Source organism: Dromaius novaehollandiae, chromosome 2 (genome assembly GCF_036370855.1).
Source record: "Dromaius novaehollandiae isolate bDroNov1 chromosome 2, bDroNov1.hap1, whole genome shotgun sequence".
Taxonomy (NCBI): Eukaryota; Metazoa; Chordata; class Aves; order Casuariiformes; family Dromaiidae; genus Dromaius; species Dromaius novaehollandiae.
The window spans coordinates 98647462-98660454 of record NC_088099.1 but is presented as its reverse complement, the minus strand read 5'-3'; the positions used below and the strand labels follow the sequence as shown (position 1 = coordinate 98660454).

Genomic DNA, 12993 nt, shown 5'->3' with positions numbered 1-12993 from the left:
CACAGTTTCTCAACTTGATTCCTATTATTTGCATTTCTTCTAGCCTTTAGAAAGTAAATGCAATACAGTAATGGCCACCGATCCAAGGCTGCCTTTTTGCAGAGCAAATCAAGGGAATAACCTGCTAGAAAAGACCACAAGAATCCAAACAGGAAAGACCAAGCATATTACAGAAGAGATGCATTTAGAAAGGATTAAATCATGCCACTCAAGCGATGGGATTATCAACTGTTTCGAGGGCATCATCACATTTTTGCTAAACAGTTTAACCAATGCCAGAAAGTCTGACTGCAACTGTAGCAATCTTACAGGCACTAAGCTGAACCTGATCAGAGACTAGTTTTGCTCTACAGGCCTGACCTAGACGCAGACAGTGTATGGAGATCTCCGGACAGATTTCTATTTGAAGTGTTCCATGTTTTCGTTATCATGCAAACAAGCCAATTTTTATGCCTGGTTAAAGAAGGTTCTGTTCCCCCAGATAAATATATGGGATATGGTTTATGACAGATCAGTCTGTGATGAGACATTCACTGCAGAAATGCAGTGACAGTTTAAGATGTCACTCCTCCATATTTGGACCAGTGGAATGATCTTCACGCAAGCATTTTTTCTTTGCTTTCACACTCAGCTAAACTGGTCAATTTGAGCAGCTTTCTGCAGCAGCATAAATTAAGCTGATAAACTTGGCACAGAAGCAGATGGGGAACACTCACTCGATCTGTCTGCTTGCAGACCAGGGAGCCGTAATCTCTAGCTGAGAAGCCATGAGATGCTGCAGAAGTGTGGTAACGCTCTCAGCTACCACAGCTTTGTCAGGGACCACGGCTGCTCTTGTATGATACGTTTAACACGAGTATCTTATGGATTTGGGCCCTTCATCTGCATAAGAAAGTGACTGACAGGGAGGGGAAGAGAGTTAGCATATTTTCAAACAAGTCAGTCCTCACTGCTGTACTGAAAGGGTTTATTCCTTTCCCATAGCCCACTACTGGAAATACCAGGCCTCTGCTGGATTACTGCAGGAACAACATCACAACTAACAGGATGTCATTACAAGAAGGAAAGTGTGAAACCCGAGCAAGTGAAATGGCAAATGGTTTAAAACCTTGCACAGCCTGATTCATTAAAAAAAAGTTTTTGTGACAGACTGAAATAAACCCACCCCCATGTGTGAAACCCAAAAGTTCCCAAATAAAATCTTCCTGTTAAAAAGCCAAAAAGGATCACATCCAATACTCCCAGTGTTAACAAGACAGCAAAACAATCCATCAAAGACCTAAGAAGACACCACATACATTTTGGCAAACGTATTATTTCCTGTATCTGAATTTCAGCACCAACTCCTCCTCACACACTAGGCCTGAATTTTACAAGCATTTTGCAGCTCTCAAGTTACCTGGTGGCTTCCCACCACTTGAAAATACTTTATATAAAAAAGGTAGTAAGTATAAAAAAGTACATGCACACCGTACCCTGTTCTTTACTTTGATATTAAACTCCAGTTTTGTTTTGTTTTTTCCCCCTTATCTCTAAAGTCATAACAACAGGTTAAGGCGATTTGTATTGAAGGTGAAAAGCTGAATCACTAATATGAAGTTTTGGCCAGTATCATAGGGACATTTAGGGCCATCAGTATCAGGAAACATTTAAGGGAAGTTCACGTTTGGCAACACTGAAATTTGCATTATTAGATCTGAAAGTTAATGTCCCGTTAATCTTGCACAGAGGCAGTCAAATCCATCAGCACTATTGTTTTCAGACTGTCTGCGCAGTAAGGCAAACAATGCATCATTTACACTTGGTTTACATTTATAGTTGGGAAGAAAGCCATGCAAAGGACAAGGCTGGGGGGGGGGGGGGACGGGACAGAATGTTTTAAATGCAAATTTGGAATCTGCAGCAATGCATGTATTCCTCTGCAAATTCCACATCTGCTCAATCACACACAGCTGGGTACTTTTAAAAATAAGAAATGCATCTGTATTTCTTTTCCCTATGTTAAAATTACGTTTAAGCCTTCCTTTCGCTTGAGTGATGCAAACTAGAAACTGAAGAAATGAAAGCAGCTGGTGTTTCCCCTCCCTCCCCAAGTTCAAGTTGATTTAATTCAGTCCCTATACAATCTAAATGGAGGAAAAAAAAGTTCTCCCCTAAGAACTTTCAGTTACGTTAAAACTAGGAAATGTCAGTACTACGTACAAACAAAATACAAATTTAAAACCTGGAGTCTCTTTAGTTTCACATTATGAGATTTAAAAATTGACCTACTTTATGTAATACTCCCACAGCTGAGTCATCACGATATCAACTGGTCTTTATCAGCTGCAGGGTGTGATCATCGCTCAAAAAAGTCAAGAACCAATACTAAAATGCATCTTGATTTTTTTTATTATTATGTTAAAAATATACTGACACTCTAACAGTGAGTTACTGGTGAAAAAAGCCCTATGAACAGAGAAAGTTTGAACCACAAGTACTGCCTTATAGCAGATGCCGTGCCTTATAGCAAGATAGCATAAGATACAGGATAGAATATTGGACTAGACTGCAGAAATACAGATTAGTTTCATCTCTGCCATGGTTACAGTATGTTGCTTTAAGCAAGTAATTTAGACTTCTTTCTGTTTCATCAAACAATAAAATGGAGGGAATGCTGCTGCATTACAAAATCAGCTGACGTTTATACCACACTTTAACATCCATAATATTATTTATTATTTTACTTCTATAGAAAAGGAAAGGGTAGTATATTTTTAATACTGGCTTAGTACGCCTCCTAAAAGAGGTGAAAGTGCCTAATGAATCATTAAAAACTTTCCACAGAGTTCTTGATTCATTATAATTCATGCTGGAGAGCATCTTACACAGACTTGTGTCTGTAAACATTTGTTTACAGCAGAAAGTTCATGTCCATTAAAAAAACAAAAATTACTTTTTCGAGTTACATGCCACCGTAGAGCCACCGACAACATAATGTCTCAACAGACTAGGAAGAGCTCAAGAACCCAAACTAAGATCTTAAGACTGACTAGCATTCTTATACTGTTAGCTGAAAATCTACATATTAGAAAACCCAAAGCATGCTATTTTGCATAAAGAGGTGTGACACTGGAATTGTCACTGCAATTCTAAGAAACACCCAGCACAAGAAAGCTCCAGAAGGTCATCCAAAATAAACAGCAGTGCAATAATGAATACTACTATTGCTATCACCAGTGGATTTACATATTGCCTTGCAAGAGCTGGTAAAACCCAGAGCACCCCCTCAGTTGTGGGGCCAGACAACAGAGTGCGGGGGGGGGGGGGCAGGAAAGGAGGAAACCCCACGTGGCGGAAAGAGGAGGCAGGGCACAAAGGGTCAGGCCAAAGCCCTGGGGGGGGTCGAGGCGCTCACCCTGAGTCTGCTGGGCCCCTGCACACAAAATGTCGGACCCTGAAGAGGTGGCGCTGCCCGGCCACCACCCTGGCCCTACACCCACCCCCACGCAGCACCCCACCCCACTGGGGATGGCGCCAGGAGCCCCACAGGCTACCATCACCCACCTATCCACCTCCGGCCTGGTGGTGTACTGCAGCAGCCGGGTTTCATACCCGATCTGATGAGCGAGGCAATTTCTTGCCTGCTGCCCTCGCAGAGATATTGAGGATCTTGCTGTAATGCATTTTTATACATATATTACTTTAACATATGTAGCGCTTTTTCAAATCCTGCTTTAAATATGCCCAAGTACAAAAGTATTGTTTTTAAAAAAATGCAGCACTTAGAGGAGCTCTCCTCTGATGTCTGCATTACACTAATTCCCTACAGGCCCTGTTGACCCTGTTTGAGGGGTTTACGAGACTGTCCTTAGGTGAAGCGTGTCACCTTATGGCAGACTACACCACTTTTACCTCTGCAAGGACAACGAAACAAATCACACAAGGAGACAGAAGTGACATTATTACTTAATTATATTTTGCCATCTGCTACTGTGGCAGAACTATGCAAGTATTTTAAAACAGTAATCCAGGTCTGTTACTTCAAGACCTAAACCAGAAAGAACAGAAGATTTGCTATTTGACATCACAGAAATGGGCAGAAAAATGCACCTGTGAAATTATGCTTAAGACTTAAAAGCTTTTTATTTAAGAACTATTAATTCCAAGCGCATACTGAATGCAGTCTGGCTTCTCGGCTGATGCTTTACAAAGCTGTCAGTTTTCTGAGGCTTGAGCCAAAAGGCAATATTTGATATGTAAAGATGTTTGAGAAGGAGGAGGGTAAAGTGAGAAGAAAGATTTGTATGAGTCAGCCATAGTTCTTTTAAAAATTAAGTGATAGCATTTTTAAAGAGCAGGAAAAAAAAGACATACATATACGGATTTCCTCATTCCTGGGTTAACAGTCGCAAAGATAATACATTCAAAGTTTAAAGGAACTTTTAATTACGATTATTTACAAAGCAGCAAGTCCAGCTGCACAGAAGCAGCTTGTAACACATAGGTTTTACTCCATTGTTCTCGCTGCCTTTTTGTTTTCAGAATTCAATTCATAAACGAAAAGTAATGGTCTAAACAGACGCCAATTGCAGTATGACAGTCTGCAGTTACGTGAGGATCTCGGCTCTGTGGCATACCATCAAAACAGTACTTTGTTTTTGTTTAGCTGAGGGGATTTGCTCATCCTCTTGCTACTTATTAGAAGGTATTACTCACTAGCACAATTATCATACCTTCTTGCTTCAGATCTTTGTTTACCATAAGGCATCATATTCAGCCAGCAACATAGGCAATATATGACACTAGGTGGACCATTGTTCTGCTCCAGTACAGCAACTCCACAGGAATTCCTAGCAGCCAGCTCTTCTTTACAAAGAGATCATAAGATTACTCATGACAGTAAAATACAGAGGGACTGCCTTTCCTCAGCGACTGCGAACTTTAAGTGGCAAATTTTCCAGGTCACCTAAAACGACAAAACCTCCAGATCTACCGCAGCGTGTTGAGCGCGGACTTCCAACTTGCGAGTTGCCCAAAGACCTGCGACAGCGCGATCAACAACTGCGAAGCCTCAGGTGAGGCAGGAGGATGTTCCTGGCAAAGGAGGAAAGGCTAACCGGGGAGGGCGGGTTACACGTGCAGCCTCCCGGACGAGTCACCTTCACGAAGGCCGGGACCAGGTGACAGCTGCCCAAAGTTGCAGGCGCGCGTGCTTACACCTGCAGCCGGGGAGCCGGCAGACAAAAGACCTGCCTGGCGGTCGCTGGGAGGAAGCTGTTGCCCAGCATGCTCTGCTATGATGCTGCACCCGCTCAAAAGGTCACGAGAGAAAGAGAGGTGTCATGCCATGTCGCTACCCCGCCGGCATCCTCGGGGCCGCCGCACGGCCCACTCACCCCGCAGCACCCCACGGCGCTGCCAGCCACCCACCGCCGCGGGGGGAGGGGAGCGCGGCTCGCCCTCCCCGCCGAAGGGGCAACGAGGGGGCGCCCCCACGCCGGGCAGCCGCCCTCCCCAGGGACCCCGGGCCGGGGCGGCAAAGCCCGGCACCTGCTCACCTGGTGCGGGACCAGGCCGCCCCCCGCCCCCGCCGCCCCGGGGCCTCCCCTCCGCCCCAACCGCCGCGGCCCGCCTCGGCTCTGACGTCACGCCGGGGCGGATGGGGGAAGGGGGGGGACGGCCGGAGCGCCGAGGCGACGAAGATTCCACGGCGCGCAGGCCCTTCCCTTTGTGACGTCACGGGAGCGAGGCGAACCTGGCCCCGGCCGGGCGGCGTGGCCGGGAGCCCGCGGCTCGCGCTGACATCCCGCGTAACCTGTTGCTGCCGCCGCCGCCGCCAGCGCGCCCCGCCGCGCCCCCGCCCCGCGCACCCCCCGCTCTCGCTCGCTCTTCCCCCTTCCAAAAAGAAAGGAAGGAAAATAAAAGAGGTATATTAAAAAAAAAAAGCGATCCGCCGCCGCCAAGTTAAAACTTGTAACACCAGATACATTGTCTCCCCTAGCACGCTCACGCGCGTACCTCACGCCTCCCCCCGCGGGGCTCGAGGGGCTGACAGTAGTTTCACTAATCCCCTGCCCAGCGCTGTGAGCGTAGCCAGAGTAACGCCGCATTGTTCGCTCCCGCAAACCTGCGAAAGGCTGTGGAAATAACAGCTTTTGGGGTGTTTCTCCCCCCCTCCTTCCCCCTTTTAATTATTAACACCACAGTTCTCTCCCCCCCCCCCCCATTCTGCTTTGTTTCACTGCCTGGGAAACGTGGACGTCTTGCATGTTTCGCTAGACTTTCTACACAATGTTCCTGTTTCGATGCAATACTTTAAACTAGTCGGCTTCAGACTCCCCATTCCTCTGCAATGCGGATATATTTTAATTCGAAAATTCGGCGGAGAATAGGCTGAAGTTTCTAATCACTGTTTAATCCCACGTCCCTCCGAATTATATTTTAATGGGTCGAAAATCGATAGGAGCAGCTATCTGAAGTCAACGGCAGCTTTTATGAAATCTATATAATAACGAGGTAAAGTGTCCCGAAGGTCACCCTCCCTTCAAAGAAACACACGTACACCCCCCGCAGAAAAAAATTAGCACAAATGATACGTACCATATAAACTACAACTTTTTAAGTGTCGCATCAAACACACCTTAAAGCAACTCTTTCTTTTTTTTCCTCCACAAAATGAAGAATTTTTAAACATGCAGATAAAAATCATTATTCGCTCTACTGCATATTTGGCTAATCCCCTCAGTTTTTCCAAACGTAAAGAAAAACTCCTCTATGCCAATCAAAACGTAACTGGAGCACGAACAAAAATCCAACTATCCATGCACATTTATATGTTTAAAGGATTAGACAATTACAAGGGATTGGTTAAGCGATTGAATAAAGAGAGACAGAAATACAGCCCGGGCTGCACTGTATTCTCCCAAATTTTCAAGCCATCATAATGAATTTGTAAACTACACCGAGCCATTTTCCCATTATTAAAGGCAATCCCCCCAAACGCATTCCCTGCAACACGATCCCCAGCTGGTTTGGTTTCTATTGCGAGCCAGATAAGCAAGCGATCACATACATTAGATTTGATGTGGTAGTGCAAGAAACAAGCTCGCCATAACCAGACACTCGGTTTCAACTTAAAGGGCTTTCAACAACCGCCGTAGCTTCACCAGGCAGGGATATACACACGCATATCGTCAAATACGTTCTTTTGCATGCAAAGCGCAATATTAATAAAACCGCTTGAAAATGCAGTTTCGTTACATTATCACAGCAGCCCCCCGAGCTCCCTGCCTTTCATCTAAAACTAGATTATGATTGTGTCATTTGAGGTCAATACATTTATTCACTGGAGGTATCGCTACACAAATCTGGTTTTATAACCGAACTGCATAGAAGGTTTTCCCATTAAAAGGGGCCTCTGAAACTCGCCCACCACACCACAGAAAAATAAAATTCAGCATTACATTTGTTTTAAAAGCCTTAGAGCTGCAGGATTAGCTATAAACTTGACATTCACTGCCATTTCCTAAAACTGGGAGTCAAATGATATATGTTATGACCACTTACGTATTTCTTTTGAATTATATTCCTCTTGGGTCTTTCTTTGCTCATTCTGGTATCCAAATTCTGATTGCAAAAGGGGACAATTGCTTCATGAATTAAAGCCGCGACAATTAAAAAAAAATATACCGAAAAATCCTGGGGGGGAGGGGGTTGTTTGTAGTGGTATCTTGTAATCCGACTTTCTTTCCTCACAATGTGATTCTCCTAGCAATAAATCCGAGATATGGGGGATGAAAAAAAAAAAGAAGAGACGAATGCGAAGGAAACAAAAAAAATCACTTTAGTGAAACATTATAATGGAAAATTTCCCCCTAAACACAAAAAACGACGCCCTTGATATCCCCTTTTCTCTTGCTCAAGCCACCTAAGCGATCTGCAGGTCCTTAGTGTCAGAGCTGTAGTTACATCTTGGAAAAGGAAAGGGGTTGAAAGGAAAAGATAAATAAAAATGTTGGAAGTCACGTTTGTGCTGCTGCAGCAGGGAAAGCAGCAGAGACAACTCCAGCAGCAGCAGCAGCAGCAGCAGCAGCCCCAGCAGCAGCAGCGAGGGCTGCACGCACTGTGTGTGTCTCTGCTCCTCCAGCTCCCCCCTAACCAATGAGAACAGCTCTCCGGCAGCAACTTTAAATGGACCTGATTTTTTTTTTTTAATATATATGTGTATGTGTGTGTGTGTGTGTGTGTGTGTGTGCGCGCGCGCGTGTATATATATATATACACGCACGCACACACGCACGCACACACACACATACATACACCATTTAGGGCTTGGCCGTAACTCCCAACCGGGACAGCAGCCGCAACACGCGGCCTCGCTGCATTCAACGCATGCAACAGGCCTCGCTTACACTTCATGCAGGTTAAGCGTTACACGCCCTCCTTTTTTAAAAAAATTTTTCCTTTTATTTCCTCCCCCTACCCGTCTTCTTTTTTTTTTTCTTTCCTTTTTTTCTTCCCCTCCCCCCTTCTCGTTTTCGAGTGCGGCCGCTCGGCGGCCAAGGTCGCCGCTGCCCCTGCAGCGCAGCCCGAGCGGGGAATTTGGCGATGGTCCCTCAACGCACAGCATGCTCGGCCGCCCTGCCCTGCCCCCCTCCCCTCCCCGCCCCGCCGCAGCCTCTCTCCTCCTGTCTGCAAAGGTCTCTCCTTCCGCTCCGTCCCTGCCCCGCCTCACGTCCCCCTGCTCTGGCATGCACCGGGGCCCGCCGCGCTGGCAGCACCTGGCCTCACCGGCGAGGCTCCGCGCAGGGCCCGAGAATTGTCCTTGCTCGCGGGAAAGTTGTAGTTCCCTCGCCACAAAATGGCGACGGCGGGGAACTACACCTCCCGGCGTGCCGCGCGCCGCCTCTCCCGTGCCCACCGCCCATTGGCTGCTCCGCGAGGAACCCCCTTCGCGACGCTAGTCCTTCCCTTCCCTTCCCTTCCCTTCCCTTCCTTCCCCCGCCTTCCTCCCGTCGGTCTCCCTCCCCCCGCGGCGCGCGGTGGTGGAGGCGGGGGGGGGAGGGGGCGCGCGGGGGGCGGTTAGGCGGGCGGTGGAGGGTGTCCGCGGTGAGGCGGGGGGGGCGCGCGGGGGGCGGTTGGGCGGCCGGGCGGCCGTTGAGCGGCGGGGGATGTCCGCGGTGAGGCGGCACCACCCTCCTCCCGGGGGAGGGAGCGGCGGGCGGAGGAGGCGAGAGGGAAGTTTATCGGGGAATCGCGGGGGGGGGGGGGGGGGGGGGATAAGGCAGGCAGGCGCCGTGGGAGACTGCTGGGAGAGTGCGAGGATTAATATGTCTGGGTTAGGTTAGGAAGCTGCAGCACGAAACTTAATTTATCTGAATTACGGCCGCAGACGACGAGGCCCGCTGCTGGCTGGTTTTAGGAGTTGGCTGCTCGGTTTGGCGGGCGGTGTCAGCTCGGGACAGGCCGCCCGGCTTGCGCGAGACCCGTCTCGGGGGATCCGCGAGGCGCGGAGGGACCCGGGCTCCGCGGCTGGCAGCGACCTCGCTGTGAGGTCTGACCCCCCGAGAGAGCCTGTCCTCCCCGCCGCGGTGCCCCCCGGTTTCCCCGGGGTGACAAGGTGGTGCAGGTTGTCCCCGTGGGCTGCTCCCGTCCGTGGGAGCCCTGGTGCTGACGGGGGTGTGTTACCTCCTGTCGCACGGCCAGCTCACTTGGGTGTTAGGTGGATGCTAACGTGACGTTCCCGGTGAAGAAAGCAGGGAACCGGCTGCAAAATGATACTCGGATCTTCAAAGAAAACACAACAGTTCTGGAAGGGGGAATCACATCTGTTTTAGGATTAGGGAGGAGGGAGAGTAATTGATTTTTCCCTGGTGATGTATTAGGCAGACTTTTACCCTGCACTGAAGTCCGTGGCTGCTTGTGCTTTCCATACAACTCAAAACTCTACCGCATGTTGCAGGTCTATATGAACATCTACATTTGTGTAGTGCTTTAGAGGCTTTGCCATGTATTCCAAGTGCGGTTGATGTACCTATCGGTTCTGTAGGGTATTCCCTCCGCTCTGTGGATGCAAAAACTTTTGTGTAAGGCTGTTGCGGGGCTCCTGTGCAGGAGAGCAGGAGATCCAAGACTCCCATGGGGAACCTCAGTTCAGTCACCTGACTCCCACTCTTCTGCCTTAAACACAAGACCATCCTTTCTCCCCTTAAAACACTTAAAGAGGGAATGCTATGCTCGCTCACCATAAAAATGGGGCACAAATCACGTTTAAAACACTAAATGAAAAAAGCAAGTTATTTCATATTTTCTTCATTTTTCCCCTCACTTTTCCATGGTCATTAATAAGTGTTTTAGGTTTTTTTTTCTCTAGTCTTATTTTAAAAAGTTAAACTGGGAAAAGGGATCGCTATTCAGCCTCATTCAACATCAAGCTTTTGTGGTAATTGGTAATGCTACTCATCAAGTTAATCTTTTGAAGCCTTTTCTTGAAGCCTCTTGTAGGAAAACGTGTTATTTTGAAGTGTAAATAAAAAGATTTTTGTTCCTACTTTTTAATTGGAAATATGCAAGTTTCTTTGAGGACTGTTTAACTTTGTGCCCTCAGTTATTTTTGTTGGTGTTTACGTAGATCGAAGGCCTAGGACATGTTTGGAAGGAAACACATTTGTCTTAGGTTGTTTTCAATTAAGAGTGATGAGTCCATGACTCTCTAGGAGACATTTCGGAAAATGAGAAGAGGCAAAGTTAGTCATACGTGGATTTCTGAGTCAACAATTGAGCAAAAGGTTCTTGCAGCAAAGCTACCTGGCTGATAAGCTAAGGTAGCAAAAATAACTATTCCCCTACCCACAATTTTGCAACTTCTTAAGTCTCAGTGTTGCTGTGCTTGCTACTGCGTTTTGTGTCATGTAGTGAACAAGAGTCTATTAATTATCAATGCAAACTAATGCATTTTCTTCTCTAGACTGGGTGGTAAAATTCTTTTCCATGGATCCATGGCTCTGTTTACATTTATGTCCTGTTTTGCAGAGCTTTGTGTCATGTACATGTTCTGTATTATGTATCTGCTGTGGAGCTTGCCCTTCTGTTTTGGCTCGTAGGCGTTTTGGAGACTGACCTTTTAAATACTGAAGTTTAACTGGTTTACAAAATTAATTGAACGCTAATACTATAGATGTTAGTATTGCAGGTTAACTGCTACTGATGTTGGTGTGTGCCCTTTGATCACATGTTTTCAGGAAAGCTTTAATTTGATAGAGAGTTTCATCCTGGCAACTTCCTGCTAGATTTGTGCCTTGAAAGTGTTTAAGAACTGCCCAACATTCACATGGTGGCATTTCCTTGTTTGTATGTTATTAATTTCTTCATTGTATAGATTCATTTTACCATAAGGTATTTCTTCCTCTCCTCTAGTAGCGCAGATTTATAAAGGAACCCAAAACACTGGATTTGATTCTACAGGTTGGTTTTTATTGCCGTCTAGAGTCAACCTTACCAACAACTGTCAGAAGACAGAGCAGGCTCAGTTTTCTGCAATATGATACTAATGTTCATACAGCTTGGGGATTTGGGCGATTTTTTTAAGGGGTGGTGGTGATGTAAGGGGTTTTTTTTTCTTTTCTTTTTTTTTGAGGCATGGCGGTTATAGGTTATTTGTTTGTTTGAGAATAATGCGTGAAATACATTTGGACTCCTGTATACTTAACATTCCAGGTGCAGCACCTCCAAGGAAGAGGTGGAATACGGTCATTCTCTAGCACGTAAGATAACCTTCCAGTACACAATTCCAGTGAAAGGTAAGAGGAAGCTTTATTGAGAAGGAACCTTAGTTAGACCTCTCCTGCTAGAGCACTTATGATACTTGCCCACTTCATACCTTAACACAGATAAAATCTTTTTCAGCGATTGTAGGAAAAAGAACATTCTTCCTAGTCGTTTGTGCCTATGCTGCTTTTTTGAACAGGGACTATTGCTTTTGATACTGATTCAGACTTGGAAGGCAGATGTGTATGCAAAATATTTTGTGGTGTCCTCAGAGTTCTCCTGTGGCAAGATTTTCAGTAAGCTAATGGAGAAGGTCCTGGTGTGGCTGCTGGACAAAATCAAAAAAAGGTTCTTTAGTTTATAAGGCAAATGAGGATATACTACAAACCAAAGCACAACTGTTTGTGGGTTTTTTTTTTTGTTTGTTTTTTGTTTTTTGGTCAAACAGATGAAACAATAGGCACAAGCAGTACAGGAAGGCAGAAAGAACATGGGGTGAATTCGTGAGCCATAATTCACCAGTCAGCAAACAAAGGGCATGATGTCAGACAAGTCCAGCCATAAAAGGATCCTTGTCTTGGGGGCAGGCTGTGATTGTTTGTGGACAGATGGCTGCTTACCAGTTCATAAAAATAACTTCTGGATACCTTTTCCTCAGATGTGGCATATTTACCTGAATTATGCCTGCCTAAGAAAGGACAAGATTAAGTTCTCTCGAATTGAACAGATTTTCTGCATCTGAAAGGGATGCAGCTTTAAATTCCAATAGCTAATTCCCTGTGTGGATAAAAGCAAAACCTTTTGTGTATTAAGAAGGATAAGGGTGGGAGTGGGTTGGTAGCTTTGCATTGTGGGATACAGAACTTGCTTCTAGCCCTAGAATAAGGCTGGAAAACTGTGGAGGTATTGTAATGCACAGGGAATTACCATTTTTAGTGGTTTGAATAGCTGCTTAGAGGTTTGATATAGTTCAGTTCACATTAAGTGCTCAAAATAGGTAAAGAGATTATAAAAGTAGACTCCCATGTTTGTAAAAGTCAAACACATTCCTATGCAGTAGCTTTTTCTGCTATAAATGACAACATCATCTCCGTATAATGCATTTTTTTGTGCTTGAGAAGGCAGAACTTTACCACAGGCAGCCGACTCTTTCTTCTAGCAGGTAGGAGTGATGTGAAAATCCATCAGAGAGAGTGATCTCTGCCAACAGGCTCTCATAATGTTGAATTTTTTAGAGTAGTTCTT

The 12993-nt window shown here is 46.0% G+C and overlaps 1 protein-coding gene across 3 annotated transcripts in view; it reads right to left on the bottom strand.

Moving 5' to 3' along the window:
• Window positions 1-8871, bottom strand: part of JARID2 (jumonji and AT-rich interaction domain containing 2) — a 235812-nt gene extending 226941 nt beyond the window's left edge. The window contains exon 1 of one of the 3 annotated variants that reach the window (XM_064506999.1): window positions 8763-8871. Coding sequence is in view for 1 of the 3 variants with exons in the window: in XM_026113028.2 (XP_025968813.1) it covers window positions 7549-7593 (45 nt within the window). In the remaining 2 variants the exon portion in view is untranslated. Of the gene's footprint in view, window positions 1-7548; window positions 8220-8762 lie in introns of those variants that run through there. The other 2 variants (XM_064507000.1, XM_026113028.2) reach the window with 2 other exon arrangements.
• Window positions 8872-12993: the final 4122 nt, after the last annotated feature.